The 22,665-nt window shown below is 42.9% G+C and overlaps 1 protein-coding gene across 4 annotated transcripts in view; it reads left to right on the forward strand.

Moving 5' to 3' along the window:
- The first annotated feature begins 2,158 nt into the window (after window positions 1-2,158).
- PTPN12 (protein tyrosine phosphatase non-receptor type 12) overlaps window positions 2,159-22,665 on the forward strand; it is a 61,847-nt gene continuing 41,340 nt past the window's right edge. For 2 of the 4 annotated variants that reach the window (XM_081210695.1, XM_081210697.1), the window contains exon 1: window positions 2,159-2,410. In XM_081210695.1, the coding sequence (XP_081066821.1) occupies window positions 2,312-2,410 (99 nt within the window). In that variant the 5' untranslated portion in view covers window positions 2,159-2,311. Of the gene's footprint in view, window positions 2,411-11,437; window positions 11,543-22,665 lie in introns of all 4 variants that reach the window. The other 2 variants (XM_081210696.1, XM_081210694.1) reach the window with 2 other exon arrangements.

Raw genomic sequence — 22,665 nt, forward strand, 5'->3', positions numbered from 1 at the left:
CAAAAGGTCAAGACACGAAAGCTTTAGCAACTAATCCACACCTAATGACCCTCCTAAGTGGTACTCAGAATATCACTCAAGTAATCACTCAAGATATCCCTCAAGTAATTAATGAACAAAAGAAGAAAAGGCACATTAACCTAGGAACTTCCTATCTGCCCAGAACGTTGGAGGCTATACACCACACCCCCTCAACAGTATTTATAGGAACTCAAACACTGAGATCCTGCTCTGTTCTAGTAACAAGAAGCCGAAAGCACCAGCCTGAAGATGACGAGTGAGACCTCGTCGAAACGTCGCCTAGACACCCCAACTCTTACACGGGAAGACACCCGAAGACACCAAAACCTACATTCCTGTACCCGTGAAAATCTACGAAAGCATATATATATATATATATATATATATATATATATATATGTATATGTATGTATGTATGTATGTATATGAACCGCCCTACTGTTTGGGCCCCACCTCTTGTATCTGTAAAACTTAAATTTGACCTCACCAGGAGCCCTCAGGTCTCAGAGAAAGAGAGGTCTACAAAGCAGACCTTTAGAGCACCACCTTACTAGAGTTGTGTACTGTACATTTTTGCTTGATAATACTGTACATTATGTCTGCAACCCTATATGCATTCAGTTGGATTTACTTCCCAGTCAACATGGACAGGATCAAGCTGTTGTGGGGCAGCATATACACTATCCCCAATTTTGAACATTATTTCTGTACCCAGGTTTTCAGCCTTCTGGAAAACAGGCTCATCTTGTTATTAGTGAATATTTGGTAAAGATTCAGTGTATAGCTTATCTGTATCCTGTAATAACGTGCAACCACATATTCATGCTATTCTGAATGGCCTCTGCTTTCACTGCCCGCAGAGCCAGGGCAAAATAGACGTAGTTTTCTTTCAGCTTAGAAACTGCAGGGTGCAGCACAGGCGGGTGGAAAGCTGAAACGTATACCTACAGTATTGCAACTATGACTGCAGAGTTGTTTGAAGCTGCCGATTTATAAAAGTGGGAATTAAATAACGTTATAAAAAGCAGCTCGAGAGACCTCGTATGGCAGTGCACCATTTATAGTGTGGAAGGTTAATGAGGGAAAACGAAGGAATAAAACCCACGCCCTGTGCCTTCTCCGATTGCATGGCCAAATCTATCGCTGTGCTTTCATTAGACCCATTAGCTGCATGCCTGATGGCAGGCCTGGGAACTTTGTTTTTCCAAAGAGCGAGACGTCTGAACCTGGGCTTGCAGGCTGTGAACGGAGGGGTCACACTCAGGGAGGGGAAATAAAAAAATTCCTTCCAGTAGCACCTTAAAGACCAACTAAGTTAGTTCTTGGTATGAGCTTTCGTGTGCATGCACACTTCTTCAGATACACACATGCACACGAAAAGCTCATACCAAGAACTAACTTAGTTGGTCTTTAAGGTGCTACTGGAAGGAATTTTTTTATTTTGACTATGGCAGACCAACACGGCTACCCATCTGCATCAGGGAGGGGAGTAAGTCCTATTAAAGGCCAGACTTACTTATTATGTACACGCAAACGTGTTGAGGGAGCTCTAAATAAGCTTGCTAAACGTGCCATATACTGGCAGGTACTTTCTCTGCGGGCAAACCAGAGATGCCTGCAGCCTCCCGGGCACGAGGACGGAGCACTGCCTTCCCGCGGTCTCTTTTAGCGAAACAGAAGGCGACCTTTTCCCCCTCCCCTCCCCCCCGCAAACGCATTGGTACATCCCAGAGTCCTATTTATCAAGCGCAAGGAAGACCTTACCCGCTAGGGAATTCTAGGGGTGGGGGTGGGGAAAAGGAAGTTTCTCCCGAGGTAGGAGGAGGAAGGGATTGACGGGCAGCGAGGCCAATCGCCAGCGGGGCTTCTGAGAGCGGAAGCCAATGGCGGGGCCCGAGAGCTCGGGCGCGGCGGAACCACACGTGGGAGGGAGCGGAGGGAGGGAGCGGGCGTCGCTGCGCCTGCGCGGCAGAGGGCGAGTGGCGTCGCCGCCGTCCGGCGTTCGGTGTTGGCGGCCGCGGCGGCTGCGTTCGCGAGGGAGGGAGGGGCCGTGAGGGAGGAGAATGGATCGGGCGGCCGGGCGGCCGGGCGGCGCTGGGCTGAGCTGAGCCGCCGCGGGGAAGTGGTTGTGCTCGGGGTCGGGGCGGGGAAGGAGGGCCAGGGCGGCGGCGGCGGCGGAAGCAGCAGCAGCAGCAGCGAGAAAGCCGGTTGGCGGGGCGTCTCCTCAGGCTGGGTCTCTCCCGCTTTGCGGAGGGAAGGGGGCAGGCGGCGGCGGAGGAGGAGGAGGAGGATGGAGCAAGAGGAGATCCTGAGGAAATTCATCCAGCGAGTCCAGGCCATGAAGGACACCGACCACAATGGGGAGGATAACTTCGCCACCGACTTCATGGTACGCTGGGTTTGGGGGGGTGGGGAGAAGGCGGGGGGGGTTGTGCGTATTGAATTCCGTCTCTGGTGGGGCGAGGAGAGGGCGGGGCGCCTTGTCAGGCGGTGCCGTTGACCTCCCCCTCCCCCCCCTCCGTGAAGGTGCATCATCCTGGCCTGTCGGTTTCTCTCCCCCCCCCCCCATCATACCGCGCCCCCGGGTCCGTGTGGGGAGAAGGAGGGAGCTGGAAGGAGCCTGCAGGGCTGCATCCTTCCCCCGCTCCCCCCCCTCGAGAAAGCCTCTGGCGTGAATGGGCTCCCTCAGCTTTGCTGTAGGGCTGCTGGTGCTCCATGTGGCGGGGAGGCTTCCGCGATGCCCGTGGCATGTGAGGGGCTGCTGCCATTGTGCTTGCGATCCCACCCTTCCTCTCCCCCCCCCCCGTTACACCCTGCCCGCCGCTTCCACAAATAGAAATGTAAGAAGCCAGAGGGGAGATTCCTTATCTCCTTTCTCCTTCTCCCCAGTTCTGCGAAGCAGTCCTGCTCCAGGTAAAGTGCTCTCTCTGCATATAGAACACAGTAGCATCTTGGGGTTGCAGCGGGCATTTATCGAAATTTCAGTTCCCGGTTCCTATTTTTGTATTCTACTGCAAAACCTCTGTGCTTTCCTTGGAGCCAGCCCTCTTGCCAACATCATCTCTTCCCTCCCCTTCAAAATCTCCAGCAGCATCCTCATTCTTTTATCCTTGCAGCCATTTATTGGTAGGCTTATCTCTGTGTGCATAGATAACGGCTTATGACCATATTTATCCAAATGGATCGTTACAGCTCCTTCGTTTTTGCTTCACTCTGCCGGCTGGCGGATGACAGTTAGCTGTAATTCTGAAAACAATGTAGCTTCTTATAAAGGTTGTCGCAAATGTTTAATATCGAACGGCAAGCCTTTGGCAAGGAAGGGCTTTTTGGTTAACCCAACTGGAAATATTATTGTGCGCCTTCATTTCATTTTTGTTCTATTCGCTTCGGGGTAGAAGCAGTCTGGTTAAGCTCTGGTTGAGCTGATGGCTTCAGAGCACAAAAATTCTGATGCAAGTGACAAATAAGAGGTTTCCTGAAATATAGGGAGGTGTCTACAGGATATTGCGAAAGACCAAGGGGCTGTTGAAAGTTGTTTCAGGTCTGAGGCATGGAAGAGGAAGTGGGCTTTAGGAAGCGGTTTCCTCATCCCGGATGGGGAGGCATGGGAAAGAGGAATGGCTCTTCTGGCTGAAAGGCTTCTATTGTTCTTGAGGTAAATAGAAAAGGATTTGAAAGGAGGGGAAAGCTTGCATGTTTTACTTGACTTGAAGTAGTTACCCTGATGCACATTCCGTAAGGCTTTAAACTTCACTGGTTTGGAGTATCTACTGCTTAAAGCTGAGTGTATAGGTGTGTTTAATTACAGTTCTTACATTTTTTTTGTATAGAACATGAAATGCACAAATATTACTATTTCCTGTGAAATACCAAATAAATGGGATTGACTATGACTGTTCTCTTAACCAGTTGCAATGTTCTTATAAAGAACTCGACAAATCCCTTATTGGAATAAGGAAACATGTGTCTAGCTCTTAACTTAGCGTTCATTAGTTAAGTGCATGAAATTGAACAAGAGGACTTGGCTTGTTAGTACTGTCTCTTTCCTGAATTTATACAGCAAGAAGGAATGAAAGTGCTAATGTGGGTGGACTTGGTTCCGGGTGTGATGCCAGATGGTTGCTTTAGTACTGTAAATGCACTGTTGTAAAACAAACTTGCTAAAACTGGCCAATGCTTTTACTGAAACGGACTCTTCCTTTTAAGTAACCTGTCCCTGTAATAAAATAACACTTAATAATATGTCTCCTAATCACATCAAAGATGTTTCTGTATTGAAATGTGGAGGTGTAGGGAAAATGATTTATATACTACAGTTCAACCAATTGGTTCCCAGCATGGTTCAGAACAAAATGGCTTTTAAAGATGTATTGGCTGTATATAGGCTTGCATTTTCAGAGCTAGTGTAAGTTTCCTTTGACGAAATTTAATATCTTCAATTCACATTCTCCTATGCCTGTGTGCTGTTTTGAACACTCTTGTCCAAACATTCCACACATAGTCACTTTAATTAAAGGGTTTACAAGATCCTGCTTTCTTCTGACTTTGTATGCTACTCTTTCCTTAAGACTTTTATTTCACTTTCCCTACTTCTTTTAGGGCAGGGGTGCCTAACCCATAGCCTGTCAGATGTTATTGGACTCCAACTCCCAGCAGCCTCAGCTGGCATAGCCAGTGGTCAGGGAATGTGGAAACTGCTGAAATGGGAAAGTATTTGTCAGAAACCTGAAATACAGCTGTGAGGAAGCCTGTCTAATCTCAGTAGGGAGGAGTTCCAGAGGACTGGGCCTGCAGTGGGAGCTACAAGCCTCTGAACATTGGGAGACCGCTAACAGATTATAAGGGATCAGGTGTTCTTGGCAAGGTAATGGTCACAGAGGGGTCATCCCATAGCAGAGAGATCGAAACAGAGTGGTGGCCTCAACCAGTCACAGGACAAGAAGCACCCTCCCTTGTAGATCTTAAAACATGGGGACACTGGTATAGGGAGAGATGTTCCTAAAGTATTTGTCCCAGTGTTAGAAGCTCAGATATATAAACTAATTTGTGCTCAATGACACCTTAAACCAAGGTTGTAGTTGCCACGATGGAATGTATAGGAGCCTTTTTATTTACAATGAAATTTATTATTATTATTACTATTATTATTATTCATTTAATTTCTATACCACTTTGTATTTTAAAGAAAAATTATAAAAGCAGTTTACAACACGATGATGATGATGATGACAACAATAATAATATTAATAACATTTTATTTATACCCTGCCACTCTGGGCGGCTTCCAACACATATAAAATCACGAAATCATTAAAACATCAAATAAAACAATCCAGAATAAAACAGATTCAAACTTAAAGAAAAATATTTCAGATCCTTCTTTAAGTGACATTTTGCTTTCCCCGTATTTATTTACCTACTTAATTTATATAGCCTCATAGCAGTACTGTATGAAGCCAGTGTGCTGCAGTGGTTCGAGTGTTGGGCTAGGATGGGGTCAGCAACCTTTTTCAGCTGTGGGCCGGTCCACCGTCCCTCAGACCATGTGGTGGGCCAGACTGTATTTTTTGGTGGGGGGAATTAACGAATTCCTATGCCCCACAAATAACCCAGAGATGTGTTTTAAATAAAAGCACACATTCTATTCAAGTAAAAACATGCTGATTCCTGGACCGTCCTTGGGCCGGACTGAGAAGACGATTGGGCTGCATCCGGCCCCCGGGCCTTAGGTTGCCTACCCCTGGACTAGGACTTGGGAGATCAGGGTTCAAAACCACACTCAGTCATGAAGCTCACTGGGTGGCCTTGGGCCAGTAACAGCCTCTTAATGTATCTCACAGGGTAGGGATTAATTGAGAAGCAGTGCTAGAAACTCCCCAGGCACCAGGTGCATTTTGCAACTGGCACGGGTCCAATTGTGACCATGTGGAGATCTCTGGATGCCATGTTGGCAACTGACATCTTCATCTGGCTGGCTTCTCCAACTTTCTTAAGCAGTTAAGCAGAAGAGCTTATTTATTGCATTTATAACCCACCTTTTTCTCCAGTGAGTACATGGTTCATCCCCCTCTTCGTTTAAGCCTTACAACAACCCTGTGGGGTAGGTTAAGAGGCTGTGACTGGCCCAAGATCACCCTGCGAGCTTCATGCCTGTTTTGGTCTGCTATCACTATCTTTAGTAAACACTCCTGCCAATTGTTCTAACAGAAAAAGCATACCACTGCTGAGAGCCTTGTGCCTGCTGGTGTACCTATTTTAGTTCTGGCAATGCGGTCATTACACCTAGTTTGAAAGGTGTCTTTATATTCTTTCATATAGCGAATTACTCATGGTTTCAATTTTACATTGCCAAACTAGCATTGTTCCCTTTTGGTAACTTCAGTTGCCCCACAGGCTCTGATTTTGGCAGATACTGGCTGAAGAAGCACAGTATGGAGTCTTCATTGCTGCCTCTGCTATCAGATAATTCAGTGGTGGCTTCCCGCTTGTGGAATGCTTTCCCCAGGGTGGCATGCTTGATGCCATCTTATTTTTAGGTCCTAGGCAAAGACTTCTCTTTATCTGAGCTTTTTGGCTTTTAATTTGAAGGTCCTGTTGTGGGTTGGGATCTGTATGTTTATAGCTCTGTTTTTAGATTTTGATTGGTTCTTCTTAATTGGTAAGTTGCTTTGGGTCACTCTGTGAGAAAAGTGGCTAACAAATATAAGAAATAAATAAAATGTGTAGATTGTCACCCTACTTAAAAGCTTGATTTTATAAAGGGGTGGTATTCAACTAATCATTACTTGGGGTAGAGCCATTGAAATGGAAGGATCTAAGGCAGTCATGTTCATTAATTTCAGTGAGTCTACTCTAATAGTTAGTTGAATGCTACTTAAAGTATTTTTAAGTCAAGTTAGCAATTTCACTAGCTTCATGCTCTAATCATTATCTGAGGTCCCACTTGGTTCCTTCATTCCTCTGAAGCATAGCTGGCAGTAATGAGGGCTAATTCTATGGAATTCAAATAGTAATGAATGAAACACAATATAAGAAATAAACAAACTTCACAGACATGCTGTGGAATACCTAAATGAAGTTTGCAGAGCACAGTTTTGGAACCCCTTGATTACGGCTATCTTGTAGTGGCATCCACTATGTGAATTTTTTTGCCAAGTAAGGTCTGTATGGCCCCATCACTGTTTTGTGTTAGGGGACTGCTAAAATGTGGCTGTTTAAAAATGGCTTTGGCTGATTATTTGTTCTTCTGATGAGTTTACCGTTTTGGTTTGGCAGTTGTGGAGAATTGAATCCATGGGTTTACATTTGGAATAGTTGGCCAGTTTGTTGGATGGCTGTGGTATATAGTAGCCAAATTAATATATTCTATTGTGTATTTCATTAAGGACTCTGAATTACTGAAAAAAGATGACTCAGAATAATAGAATTGTAGAGCTGGAAGGGATCCTGAGCACCATCTAGTCCAGTTCTCTGCAGTGCAGAAATATGCAGCTGTGTAGAGTTCAAACATGTAACCTTGATATTATAAGCACAATGCTCTAACCAACTTGTTTCACATTGATTCACTTCCTAGTTTGGCTAAAATGCATGCTTTCTAATCTGGAACTGTTGTAGTTCCATGTTGGTATTGGATTTGATGGCTAGGCTAGTTCAGCATTTCTAAAGGTTAGTTGATAGATTCTTAATCTGAATTTTTAATGACTACTCAACATTTGAAAGCAAGTTGTCTAACTTCATCCTGGAGTCTGCAGGTGAGAAAATGAAAGTGCTCGCTCCAGAGCTAATTACTATTCAGGTCATCACTCCACCAAAACATGTTTTTTAGCTTACTGATGATAAACTCTTACGCAAGTGATCAGCATGATCCTCAGAACCTGTGTGATTGGGCCCCGGAGAAGGGTGGGTTAATGGGAACTCTCTGTGGAAGGCCTGACCAGACGACTTCTTGGAAGTAATGTCCAGATACTTTGCAGTGTCCTTGCCTCTAGTAACGGGCACTGTAGTGCAGTTGTGCGTAGGAGTCATGATGAATTGTCCTTGATGTGGTTTTATATACACGGTTGCAGAATACATGTAAAATATTGCATAGTTCTTCATGGTGTTGTTGTGGAACAGTGAGCTGTAGCATTAACACACTCATCCATAATGGGAAGGTGAGAGAGCTCTTGTGACTTGGAATAATAGACGTTTAAGCATGATTATACATTGACTAACGGCAGATCTGGAGAAGGATGGAAGGAATTGCTACCAGGGTGGATTTGATTTAAATCACAATTTAAATCAGTAGTCAGTAAGACTTGATTTAAATCACTGTTTTCTTTTTTCTTTTTTACAGAAAGACTCATTCTTGTTGGTATAAGGTTTCATTTTTGGAATAATAAATTTTCAGAGTAGTTTTTACAGTTATATAAAAAATTACTGATTTGGTTATACTATTAGAAATACATAGGTAATTATGAAAATATTGGAGGGTTTAATAAGGTATCTATTTATAGGGGCTATATCTCCCAGCAGCCCTGGCATTGGAGAGGCTGGTCTTCCTTTGTCTAGGGGGTGAGGGGGAGACATGCAGTTGGTAGGCCTGGCTGGAACAGCTTGCAGAAAGAAGCTGGAAAAGGGGAACCGAGGACTGGAGCGGAGAACTTCGGGAATTCCTGCTGCAGGAGACTTTATTGTTTGGACAATGTCAGGCGAGCCCTGGGAAGCAGGGCCTGGAACCAGTGAACTCTTATTAGTTGACTGGCAAGTACTTCAAGGTCTTGCCAAGGACTTACAGGTCCCAGTTACTTTTTCCACCACCACCCCTTTGGATTTGCTTCTATATTCAGGTGCCTATTCTGTACAGTTAAGTGTTAGTGCAGTTGTTGGAACCCAGTGGGATTGGGAAGAGGTTGCCAGCCCTGAAGTGACTTCAGCATTTGCCTCAAGTCTGAGTTGCACAGACAAGAAACTGACTTGCACTATTATTACACAAAGATCCCAAGACTTGTGGAGTATTCTGCTCACAAGGTTGCACTTTCATTTTTACTGCTTCACACTTAGCTCCTTGTGCAGATCTATTCCACTCCAAACAATCTATTGGAACTTTTGTAATTTAGCATTTAAGAGGTAAGATTCTGTGTATATAATTTGCAAAGGAACAATGGGATTAAGGTTTTCCCCTCAACTCTGTATGTTTATTTTAAGACATCTTTCCTGTAAAGAAAAGGCATGTTATCACTGCAGACACAAATTCATGCTTTTGAGAACTGCAAAAACAAGCATCTGTGATAATATCTTCTCGTTAGAAAAACTGCCCCAAATAATCTTACAGAAACCTCTGGAAGAGCATGACATTGTCAATGGATTAATGGAACTCATTTACCAAAAAATTTAAACATTGCATATAAAGCCTCATGCTACATAATTAAAAACATCCTTTTTTCCTGATGAATAGCCTTTGGACTATAATGTAATTTAAATAGAAAACTATCTTTAGAAATATTTTTCCTCCAAAAGCATTTTATTTTAATAAATCCAATTTAAATAAAAAACTGATTTAAATAAAAAAAATCATTCATTTTCAAACCCCCCCAATTGCTACTATAAGAAGCACACCTTGTATGGCTTCTTGTAACTTCTCTAGTGTTAGTGGCCACAGCTGTATTTTTACTGATAACAAATGAGTCCGAGTAGCACTACACAAAAGCATGCATTTGCATGGTAGGAGCAAACTGCATGCTAAATAGCATGTGGGCGTAGCCAAAATAAGTTTGATAGTACCTGGGCTTCTAGAATTGCAAAATGAAAATGGATTTACTTATTTGTGCATACCTTGTGAATTTCATTGATTGTTTCCCATAAGGGAACGTGCTATTGAAGCTAAATGGTATTTTCTATCAGGAAAAAAAATGTGCAAAAAACCTAATTCTTTGGATTTGAAGTTGGGTGATATTGCTCTTCTGCAGATTCATGCATTGTGAACCAAATGTTCCAGACTTTAGCAACTGCCTCAGAATGAAGGAAGTGAACTGCACATCCTAAGATTAAACTTCCTTCCCTGCATTTGGGGAGGTTTCAGGAGGGAGAGACTCGGAAAACAGATTTTCCTTTCCTCAGAGCTCCAGAACCCTCCCATATGAGATACAGCAATGAAACACAGATTGACAACCAGCACCCAAACTGAACTCTTCAGTACTTTACAGCATGGGAGTGGGCAGGGAGAGAGAAGAGGAGGTCCTCCTCTCCCAGTGTAAACCCTAAACAGTGCTACATGGCTCCTGGTCTTGGCTGGAGCTCTGAATAGGAGCCAATCCTACTGGATGTACAATAAAGTATTGTTGCAGCTCTCCACTTGATAGGTAATCTTAAACAGTTTAATATACAGGACAGGAATTCACAGTTCAAACGAATTCCAAATGACTGCCTCAAGTCATGCAGAAAAAAGGTAAACAGAAGAGCAAGATAGGCCCATGCCTACTAAATTTGTGCAGATAATTATGCTGAAAATAAGACGATAGCTAGGTCTCGCTTACATAGTGAAGGAAACAGAGGCAGCCATGGCATCCCAGACTGCATTTGGATGCTTGTGCTGTGAGAAGTAGCAGGCAGCCATTTGTGCATGTCATAGATTGGCCCATACACAAAATACCCTTTGCATTGACAAGTTGCATGCTGGAGAGAAGCTTCAAAGAAGAGACTTGATAATGTATCTAGAAGTAATTTATACTTGCATCAGGCAACCAGGCAAGTGGTTATTTGCAAGCCTGTAGTAAAACACAGGACATCATTGTCTCTTTCCAACAGATAACCACAATACATCTTTAAGCTGGTGTCCCTTGATTATATAACTTTTTATATAAGAAGCAAGAATTAATAGTTTGTTTGAATGCCTCCATGACAGGACCATAGACCACAAAACATGTGACATTTTTTATGTTAAAAAATACCTGACCAATCTTGATATGTACAGGTACAGTCATTGGGAGGTGGTTAAATGTGTTAAAATATTGATGTTTTAAAGTTTTCTTTTACGTAACAGGTTCTGTGATTATGTTAATGAAGAGTGGGTTAGAAATATTCTATATAAATATGATTCTGTGAAGTTACCCAAGGAGGTGATCAACCATATAAAAATATGACATGGCATTTGGATGAAGAATTCAACATCTGGAAAACTGTAGCACATATTTTTCCAATAAGATAACTAGCACTTATATACTTTCAAATCTGCCTTTATGACTTTATATTCTTCTTGTGGCAGGATTTTTTTTGGGCGTGTGTGTGTGAAATCTCCAAAGCTTCACTAGAATTCCTAGCATAGTGCTACTGAAATGTATCAAAATTGATCAAAAATTGTATTATTGACAATCTGACTTTGCATATACAACTAAAACAGTGGCTCTGAAGAAAACAGCATTCTTGCTTTGTCTTTTAGATGATGCACCCATGTGCCACAAGCATAATCTCAGATTCATTCTCTCTTGGGTGAGAGGAAGGTGGGATGCGTCTTCTAAGATGGCACCTGCCCTCTGTGATTTTTGTAAGTACTTAACACCTTCTGAAAACTTCGGCCCAATTTAACTTGTGGGCACTTAAAATTATTCAAGATTTTAAATCAATTGGAACCTGTAGCCTTAATCTGCAGTTCTTTGCCACAAGGCCTGACTTTTCACTCCTTTCTATCAACACCCCTCTAAATGAGTTAAGAACCAAAACTTGTTTACATTTCACCTTAAGTGTTGGCTCAGTAGATGTTTTGGAGACAACTCCTATAGTTAACTAAATCCCCCCATCCCCACCCCTATTTGCAATATGGAGATATGCAAGCTTAGCTTCCAACTGCTGTGTAAGGACTGGGAGTAATACATTGCTCACTCTAACAGATATACTATAAATGCAGGTCAATAATGCAAACTATAGTTGCCATATGCCCCACAGTGTCGTTTTCTGCCTGGATTTTCACTGTTTCAAGTATGGCAACCCTAAACTAAGATTATATGCAGAAATTGCATAATTTGTATAAACAGACTTTATTGGCAGTTCTCTTAGGTCATGTTATAGGAGGATGTGTTAAGGATTGTACAGAATGTGTCTGCTTAAGTGCAGGTTAAGTCTGCAGGTTCATGCAGCTATTACTGACCTCTTTAGAACTTGAATGGTCTTAATTGTGAGAAGTGTTGCATCCCAAGGATGTGGTCAATAGCAATTATAAAACTGGTAAATTGAATGTAGTTGGATATTAAAACTAGACTAATTCAGATCAGAAACATGTCATGCACAAATGCCTTGCTGTATGCTTGAGTGGGAGACACTAGCATTGTGGATGCATGGGTGTAGTGCTACCAGCAAGAACTGTAGTGATTGCTGAGCTGTAGTAACACTGTCTGAGGACTTGCTGGAAGAAATATGAAGCGTAATGTGGTTAGAGCTTCCTGCTTCAAAATAGCTGATGCTACATTGGAGCTACCATAATGTAGTAGCTTGAAAGGGTGGAACACTGCATGGTAGCTGAAGTGGGAATAAGTGAGAACTGTATTCAGGTTAATAGTAGTAATTGCTATTAATGGTGTTAAAATAATGATCTTCTGGAAAAAAGGTATTGTGATAGTGGATACTAGACAGTATTGAAATTATATTGTCTTTCCACTGGAGGTACTGTGATCCTAGCCAATGTGATATAAAGGTTAGAGTGTTGGAGCTGGACTTGGGCAACCCGGGTTCAAGTACCCACCCCTGCCATTGGAAAACTCATTGGGTAACCTTGGACAGCCACACTGTCTTACTAGCCTTAAGCCTATCTCAAAGGATGGTTGTAAGAATAAAAATGCGTAGTGGGGTCAGGTGGGATTTTTTGCACTGCCTTTAACAAATTGGAAGAAAGATAAAATATAAGGAAAATAAACATATTGAGCAGTAATGGTTAGGTGCAGCTGGAAGACACAGTAGTTGTATTTTACTGAGTTAATTGACCCCCTGTAGCTTATGCATTTTCCTGCATTGTTTTCTAGTAGATTGCTCATATTACTAGACTCTATGACATCAAAGATGTATCCTGTATGAGTTTCACTATGATCTGTTTAGAGAGCCAATGCGGTGTAGTGGTATATACAGATTATGTTAAATGTTGTGTATTTTAATAGTTTAAGCTTTCGTCTTCTAAATGGGAACATCTTCAGGTCCTCTGTCAAAAGCAATAAGATATTTATTCTTCTTTAGTTATTAAGAATTTGAATTAATAGCACGTTTGAACAGTACATCAAAATATTTTCTTAAAGTGATGACTCAAATTGGTAGCTGCCAGTTTATCAGTGTTTGGGTCTGTACTCTTATTTCATGGCATGGTGTATAGGCCATGGTGTATATGAAACTTAGCTTGCTTGAAGTGTAGTGCAGTGTATTTAATATGGTTGTTCACTGTGCTATTGTTCTGCATGACCATTAACTAATGATCACTTATGCCTTTTCCCTTTAACTTATAGCAAGCAAGATGATAAAGGGTCTGAAAATGAAATCTCATGAGGAATGGTTATGGGAGTTGATATGCTTAGCCTGGAAAAAAGGAGACTGAGAGGTGATATGATAGCCATCTTAAACTATCTGAAGGACTGTCACATTAAAGTTGGGCAATAGGGGCAGTACAGGATTCTTATTGATGTACCAGCCTCTCCCCCACGCCAAGGATTTCCTGCCCAAAAATCCTTGCCAACACAACCTTACAAGGGGCTGCTTGGGACTTCGTGGAAAGCATGGCCTTCATGGGTCTGCCCCTGAATAAGTTTGGCCCAAACCATAGCTGTGGACATGCCTTAGATCTGGTGATTACCACTCTGGATGTAGGTGATCTGATACTAAGTTCCAATGAAACAAAAAAAAAAGTGCCATGGTCAGATCACTTCCTGGTGCAATTAGACTTATTCATGACTCTTCCCCTCAGCAGGGAAGTGGGACCCACCACTGCCACTTAATGGATCCAGATGGCTTCTAGAGAGTGGTAGGGGATGTCTTATCCCATATTGTTGGCCCTTTAGCTGATTCCCTGGGGTGGCTCGCTGGAATAAGGAGCTAACCAGGGCTATCGACTGTCTGGCTCCGAAGCAACCTCTCTGATTGCATGGAGCCCGAATGGCCCCATGTTTTCCCTCAGAACTGAGAGTGATGATAGAATTGCTGAGATTGCTAGAGCGCTGGTGGCAAAAAACTCACTCTGAATCGGAACAAGCACAAGTTAGAGCTCAAACATTGAGCCTACCAAGTGGCAGTAGCGACAGCGAAGAGGTCTTTGTTTGCCGCCCCTATTGCATCTACAGCAGGAGACTCTCAGGTGGTTTGCAGTCTAACAGAACCACCTTTTGCCATTGTAGTCCAATAAGGACTCCAAGATTTCCAGTAGCGATTTTGCAGTCTCTTTTTGCAGATAAAATCACTCATATTATTCGGAAAGTGAGAGACTCCTACGTGGTAACAGGAAGCGGGGACACAGAGCTCTGCCTGGTCTAGTTGTATGGAATCAATTTCAACCTGTTACCACCGAGAATATGGTACAAGTGAAACTGACCACCTTGATCCTTGCCCATTCTGACTTATAAAAACAAGTTGGGCTGGGCAATTGGCCATGTCCGTAGGGTGGTGAATGCTTTCCTCCCCCCCGACGTGCTTAAAGAAACAGTGATTAAACCATTTCTTTTTTTAAAAAAAAAACTTCGGACCCGGCCATTATTGCCAATTATCGCCCAGCCTCAATTCTTCCCATTTCTGGGCAAGGTGATTGAGCGGATGATTGCTGAACAACTCCAGACACGCCTGGAGGATGCAGACTATTTGAACCCCTTCCAATTAGGTTTCCGGCCTCATCATGGGACTGATAACGTAAGAATATTCTTCACAATTGTGAGAAGGGCAGTGGGGTGAGATAAGTGAAGACAAGCTACAATTAACTGTAACTTTCACTGCTCCTGCTCGGGCTACAGGTTGTGCAGATAATAGATAACTGATAATAATTCTACAGGATGAAGTATTAGTGTGTGAAAACAGTCAAGATCAAATGATCCCCAGATATGCACCTCCAGATGGTGGAGATGTCAGGCACCAATTCTGGTGGCCAGGCATCTTCACTTGGTTATAGGTGGTCAGTGGCCAGGTGCAAAATGTACCTGGCACCTGGCCAATTTCAAACACTGCTCTGTTCTTTTTTCCCTCCTCCTCTTTTCTCATTCTCTTGTCTTTTGATTCAATTTGTTCTGAGTACTATTCCACTGTACTGTGAAAACTTTACTAAAATATTGGGGATGGGGAAAATTTGCTTCCAGGTATGTTTGTAGTTGAGCTACCACCACTCTTGAGCACCTTGCTGCAGAAGGGATTATTAGTGACTGGATGATAGTTCTTCAACACTGTACCAAGTGAGCAGCTCAAGTTGTGGGTCCCAGGATGCTTTTAATTATGCTGTACTTTAATCTCCTTTTATAGGTTGTGTTGGATTGGTTTTATTATACTTGTATTGTAACCTGTTATGGGACCATATGATGAAGGACGAGCTAAAAAATTACCTTACAAATAACAAATTTATATAACAGTAGAATGCAGTTTTCCCCTTTTGGCTTAAGTAGAGGCATTCTTGCATAGGTCCTTTTGTAGCTAAAACCTATTGTTTATGGCTGTGCAAATCGCTCACCTGCTGAATCTTCCTGCTGCTCAAACTTAAAAGAATAAGGTCGTGTTTTTGTTAGCTACGGTATCCTGAAGATTGGTGCCCCAAACAATTTTGTATGGTAAAGGCATTGGATAGTTAAAAAAAATGTAAGCAATATTTATACTAGCATAACTTGCTGTGTTACAAATACGCTGTAAATTGTACTTTTCCTTCACAGGATTGCAATCTTTAGTTAGTGGTATTTGTGTCTTTAGTTGGTGGTATTTGTGTAATGACACTGTCGTAAACCCCAGCTGGCTTGGAGTTGTACATTTATTAGAATGTTTTCACAGTCAACTAGCTTATGACTTGCAAGACAATCAGTGTTTAAAACAGAGACATAATTTTGAAGGCACCTTTTTACTAACTATGGAGTAATAGTTTCCGTAAAGAGGGTAGGGGAGCTTCAACCGTCTGTGTTCCTTGTGGCTTTTCTCCTGATTATTTTCATACCAGTATTAAACTCTGGAAAGAGAGCGCAGCCAGCATTTTTTCTAACACCAGTGTACTAAACAGGATTCCATATTAATGACTCATTCCATTGGTGTAAAAATTGGATTCCCTTTGGATACAAATGTTTGCAACTGAGTAACCGTAAAGGCAACAACGCAGTTTGGAACCTGAGTCCTTGAATGACCTCTTCCTCCAAAATCAGCCTGCCTGGCTATTAACAACAGATCCTTGTACGTATTCTAAAAGCATTGTTGACTCAGATTGGAAAGGGCGTTTTTAGTGGCTGTAGCCATACTCTGGAATTGCTGCTTTAACAGAGCAACTTATTCGCTTCCTAGCTAGTCTTCTGCTCAAGAGTAAAGACTTTCCTTTTTTAAAAAAACCTTCAGTTCTTCTGACTGTGATGAGCTACAGCTGATGGATCTGTTCTTTTGTGTTTTGCTGTTACTGCTACTTTTAAGTGATTATGCTGTCTCTGATAGAAAGGCTCTCACACCAACTGATAATGATAGGCACAGACCATTTAGGACTTGAAAGGTGATAACAGAAATCTTGAATCTAGTGCTTATTGGGTTTAATATGTTTTGGCCAGCCTCTCTTAATAAATAAAAGTTAGACATTTTGTTGTGGCTGCAGCCTCTGGAGTGTCTGATTGCCCCACAAAGAGAGCATTAAAAAAGATTGTACTAGACCTTCAATACAAAAATGGGATCCTCAAAGGCCCAGGACACCATAGGACTTCAAAGACTCTGGAGTTCTTGCTATCAAACCTTCATGACTGAGGGCTGATGTACATTAGCCCAGTATAAAAAGCATCTTAACAGGTAAAATGTTTGGGCACAAATGAAAATGGCTTAGGTACACTATGTAGTAAAAACAGAAGTGGCAAAGGATTAGCACTCTGTTGCAATGTTTGTTTCGGAAATCTTGGCATGCAAAATATACAGTTGATTGGACTGGGTTTAATTTTGTTTCCCTAGCTTCAAAAACAATGTATGACGAAACCCTGTGAGCAGGGTTATATCAATGGATTTGTTATTGAGTTCAACAGATATGGTTTAAGATTCTTAAATGGAAGAGTTTGTAATGGGAGTTGTTTAGAAAGTTTGATTTCAATGTCTAAAAATAATTCATCTTTGAACTGAGATTTTATCCACCCTGCAAGCTCCCATGCCAATAAAAAAATGAGGAAAAACTAAATCAGAATGTTTTCCGTATTATATATATTCCATGAGACATCTGCTACTTTTAGAACAAATCTGCACTCGGCTGGCAGAGTGTTACAAGCCTGAAGCCTCTACTTTAGGCACTGCCTACTCAAACAAATTGCAGCGGATTACATGAAATACCGTATTTATTGCTCTATAAGACTCACTTTTTCCCTCCAAAAAAGTAAGGGGAAATGTGTGTGCGTCTTATGGAGCGAATGCAGACTGTGCAGCTATCACAGAAGCCAGAACAGCGAGAGGGATTGCTGCTTTCACTGCGCAGCGATCCCTCTTGCTGTTCTGGCTTCTGAGATTCAGAATATTTTTTTTCTTGCTTTCCTCCTCCAAAAACTAGGTGCGTCTTGTGGTCTGGTGCATCTTATAGAGCGAAAAATACAGTAAACTCTCAGTCATAATTGTGGGTTTTGTCAGCTAGTGTTTGCAGTTAGTAAGAGTTTGATCAAGTGTAATCCAAAGGAAAACTTTTTAATGTAACAAATGGATAAAATAAGTACTAGAAATTAATCCAAGCATCTTGATTCCCATCACTTTGATTTTATTAAATAAAGCCTTTCACATATCCGTATTCTAGAAAAACAAAAGAACAAAAACTCACAGATGCCAACAGTGCCTTCATTGGGTGGTTTTGTAATAAGTTTTGTGTGTGGGGGGGTGTTTTGTTTCTTTTGGGTGTATGTGTGGCAACTTACTTACCTTCAACTTGTAAAGGAGCAGCAATATATTTGCATATTAATTGCTATTATTGTTGTAGATGTTAGTCCTAGTCTTAACAGCTTAAAAGATCTTGTATTTTGGCATTTGACATTGCTCCGAAATGTTTAAAACAGCTTTGGCCTAGTCCTTAACTAGCACCCCAACCCACACCTGAGTGCCTTGCACAGTAATTTCAGTTGATATGTTGGGGAGAAAATATGTATAATGTTTAGGAGGTTAAATGAATTGTAGTACTCATGTTCAGTTGTTTCTGGGTATATCGAGAACCAGTGTGGCAGCATAGTGTTCAACTCCTATTAAGCTGTGAACCTCACTGAGTAATTTAGGTTCCTCTCACTCCGAGCCCAACCTACTCCATGGGCTGTTGGGTTCTCCCTCCATTTCTGCCATTTTATCCTATGTATTGTGGCACCTTGAGGACAAAAGTATTGTGGTATAAACATTCATGAACTGCTCATATTTATAATTGGTAATCCAGAATATTGGACTTCTTACTACAGGCTAGCTAGATTTCATAATTGAAACACATGGACGCAACACTGTTTCCCTACATAATGAATGTCAGGTTTCATAGTAAATGAAAAACAAAAGCATGTGAAATTAATATACCATATATATTTATACAAAATGCATTATTGAAAAGTGTTTCTCTATAAGATCAATAGCTTTCAGTGCTGAATTTTTCCTATTTAAGGAGTTTTAGAGAATTGTAAAATTGCACAGATTAAAATAATGATCCCTACTATATTACTTTATTTAGTATATTTCCAAACATAAAATGGCTTTAAAAAAAATTGGTACAGAAGAAGAATGGAAGAATTTGAAGAAGACAAGATGCACAAGAATTGCCTGTGTACTGTTTATAGTCATGAGATAAAGAAAGCAAATGCTCTTGGATTCTGTGGTTTTACATAGAATAACAATCATCTGCTCCATAGCAGGTTTTAAAGTTAGGTACAGTGGTGCCCCGCAAGACGAACGCCTCGCGAGACAAAAAACTCGCAAGACGAAAGGTTTTTTCGTTTTCGAGTTGCTTCGCAAGACGAATTTCCCTATGGGCTTGCTTCGCAAAACGAAGCTTGCCCCCACACCCCGGACCCCTTTTGAACCAAGGGGCGGCAACGGGGAGAAGCGATCTTCTCCCCTCTGCCCCTTGCTTCAAAAGAGGGGACAGAGGGGAAGGTGCGCTCTCCCCGACCCCTTTTGAACCAAGGGGCGGCAACGGGGAGAAGCGATTCTCCCCGCTGCCCCTTCCCTTGCTTTAAAACAGGTCCCCTCTGTCCCCGGACGGTCTCCATAGGAACGCATTTGTCAGAGCTGCTTCCAGGTCCCAGCTCACAGAGGACCACGCTAGCCGGTATTACTGTACAAAAGTCTTTATTGAGTTACAAGTTCCATTTTCAAGCCGCAGCGTGCAGCTCTACGTCTTAGAAGCTAGACCGGCGAAGCTCCGTCTGAGTCTCCGCCTCCTGTACACCAACTTAATACTCTAGCCTTACTCCACCTCTTCCGTCTTTCCCTCCTCCTCTGGGTCCCTCTGCCCCCCGTGGTCTCTTCCTTCCTGGACTCTTCTGACGCCGACCCCCCGGACTCTGCTCCCTCTTTGCGGCGGGCTTTAGGACCTGGCTCCCTATCCGGACTGCTTACTGTGCCGCCTTCCTGTGCATTTGAACTTGGCGCGCGCGCGCAGCCTTCGACCTTCCTCTTGACCGTTTCCTCGCTCCCCGATGGAGGTGTGGCCAATCCTAACTCCTGCCTTCCCGCTTGCGGTGAGCCGCCAGCTCCCGATGCCTGCGACCCCTCCCCCCTACTGTGCTCTGGTGGGGAAGCTGGTCCCGATTTCCAACTGCTGCTCTCTGAGTCTCCTCTGGTCCCTTCTTCCTGGTGTGTCCCCCTAGGCGCCCCCCTTGTTCTGACCACTGGCGCCCCTTTCTGTGAATCTTCCGATTCACTGGAAAGACTCGGAGATCTCGGGCCGCTGTCATCGCTCATATTTCCTTCGGATTCCTCCCCCTCGCTCTCTGTTTCCTCCCTTTCCTGTGCCTCTGCTCCTGAACCCCTGACAGCATTGATTGATTTTCAATGCATTCCTATGGGAAACCGTGCTTCGCAAGACGAAAAACTCGCAAGAAGAAAAAACTTGCGGAACGAATTAATTTCGTCTTGCGAGGCACCACTGTAAATACAACCTCGGATGAAAACAGCACACAATATACTACATCATGTCATGATATATTTAACAGAAATAGCACCAAAATGGAGAAGCCATGTGTGAAAAACTCATAATATTATTTTTGCTGGCTTGCTTGGAAGAATAAAGGTTTGCCTCCTTTATCTGGATTCTGCTGCATCAATTTTTCGTTATCTGTTTTGACACTGTTACAATACAAAAACAGATATACCTTTTGGTGAAGCATCAACAAGTCTTTCTGTGAATTGTAGTGTGGATTAGGCTCTTGGAAGAAATGGCCTGTGTTGTTTGTGCTAGCATGTACTGTATGCTTCCTCTGCTGAGCGAGGGTCAGGAAGAAGAGAAAACAATGGGTAAAGTAAAATGCTCATTCTGAATAAATGCCTGGATTTGTGTCAGTGGGGGATTTGTGAGTGAGACATTTTAAACCATGAACTGAGAGCATCTGGAGATTTCTGACTGAATAATCATGGCAAATTTCAATAGATTCAGAATTCACTATTGTAGTTTCAGTTCATAAACAGCAATCCAAACTTGGTGTCTGGGAGGAGTGGTGGATCTCATGATGACCAGAGCAAGAAGGTGTGGGGAGTAGTTTCCCCCCGTGTATTATTATATTTATTTATTTATTTATTTATTTATTTATTTATTTATAAATCACTTAATTGGACCCTTCTGGGTTCCAAAGGGGATGCGGGTGGCACTGGGTTAAACCACAGAGCCTAGGACTTGCCCATCAGAAGGTCAGCAGTTCGAATCCCCACAACGGGGTGAGCTCCCATTGCTCGGTCCCAGCTCCTGCCAACCTAGCAGTTCGAAAGCACGTCAAAATGCAAGTAGTTAAATAGGTACCGCTCCGGTGGGAAGGTAAACGGTGTTTCCATGCGCTGCTCTGGTTCGCCAGAAGCGGCTTAGTCATGCTGGCCACATGACCCAGAAGCTGTACGCCGGCTCCCTCGGCCAATAAAGCGAGATGAGTGCCACAACCCCAGAGTTGGCCACGACTGGACCTAATGGTCAGGGGTCCCTTTACCTTTACCTCTACCTCTGGGTCAGAATGCTTAATTTTGTGGGTTTCCGTGCTCTGTTGGTAGCAGCTCACCTAACCTCCTAGGCAAAGACCAGGGCCTCTGCCTTGGTGGAATCCTTCTCCTTTTGTAATGCTCCTCTTAGCCGGTGGGCATTGTCAAGTACAAATTTACATGCCGTCCTAATCCCCCTCCCAGCAAAGTAGTTTAACACTGTTTCTAAACTATATTGATAACTAGATCAGGTGTTTGGAACTGGTCTCCCCCAGCATCCATAGGCATTTTGCCAGGTGGGTGGGATTGCCCTTTTGTCAAGCACCTGATGTCCCCATGAAATCAGGCATAGTGTTTTCCTTTGCCTGTGTGGCTTGAAGTCACAGCACATGGTTGAAGGCTCAGGTGATCAGGCATTGTCAGTGGTACTTGCAAACCCTGCTGCTTTTGCTCAGGTTGTTTGAAATCAAACCATGCGGGCAAAGGCCACCTGCAGTTTTAGAAACGATATAAAAGCTAGGCAACTTAAATCTAGGTTACAGTTGCCACAACGGAATATTTGCCAGAGTGTTGTGCCAGATGACCCTTGGGGTCCCTTCCAGTGCTACAATTCTGTGATTCTATGATCTCAGCTACATTTCTTGACTGTAGCTTGCTCTTACAACAGTTCACTTGTCCCAGTATGCAAGAAGGAGAAACACACACAGTGGAAATGGACATAGTATTTACTATGAACTAAGGGAAAGGCTTTTAAACTTGGCCCCCAGAAAACGCCCCCTAGACAAAATTGGACCCACAGCAGTAGCAAAACGTGCCTGGCACCTGGCTAATTTCTAACACTGGCCACAAGGAGAAGATATAAGATTTAGGGCAAGTGGGTGTGAATTGAGGAAGATTGTGAACCAAATTGGGACTTCTGTCAGGCCAGATTATGCCTGTGGGCCAAAGGGTCGCCACTGCTGGACTTGCAGGGCAAGAAAGCAACTTTTGACTTGCGTTTACAGTGGTAACTCAGGTTAAGAACTTAATTAATTCTGGAGATCCGTTCTTAACCTGAAACTGTTCTTAACCTGAGGTACCACTTTAGCTAATGGGGCTTCCCGCTGCCGCCACGCCGCCGGAGCAGAATTTCTGTTCTTATCCTGAAGCAAAGTTCTTAACCTGAGGTACTGTTTCTGGGTTAGCGGAGTCTGTAACCTGAAGCGTCTGTACAGTGGTGCCTTGCAAGACGAAAAGAATCCGTTCTGTGATTCTCTTCGTCTAGCGGTTTTTTCGTCTTGTGAAGCAAGCCCATTGAAGCATTAGCGGATTAGCGCTTTTAGCGGCTTTTAGCGGCTTATCTGCTGATCAGATCAGCTGATAAGC

This window comes from Podarcis bocagei (genome assembly GCF_964188305.1).
Source record: "Podarcis bocagei genome assembly, chromosome: 10".
In the NCBI taxonomy this organism is placed as follows: domain Eukaryota; kingdom Metazoa; phylum Chordata; class Lepidosauria; order Squamata; family Lacertidae; genus Podarcis; species Podarcis bocagei.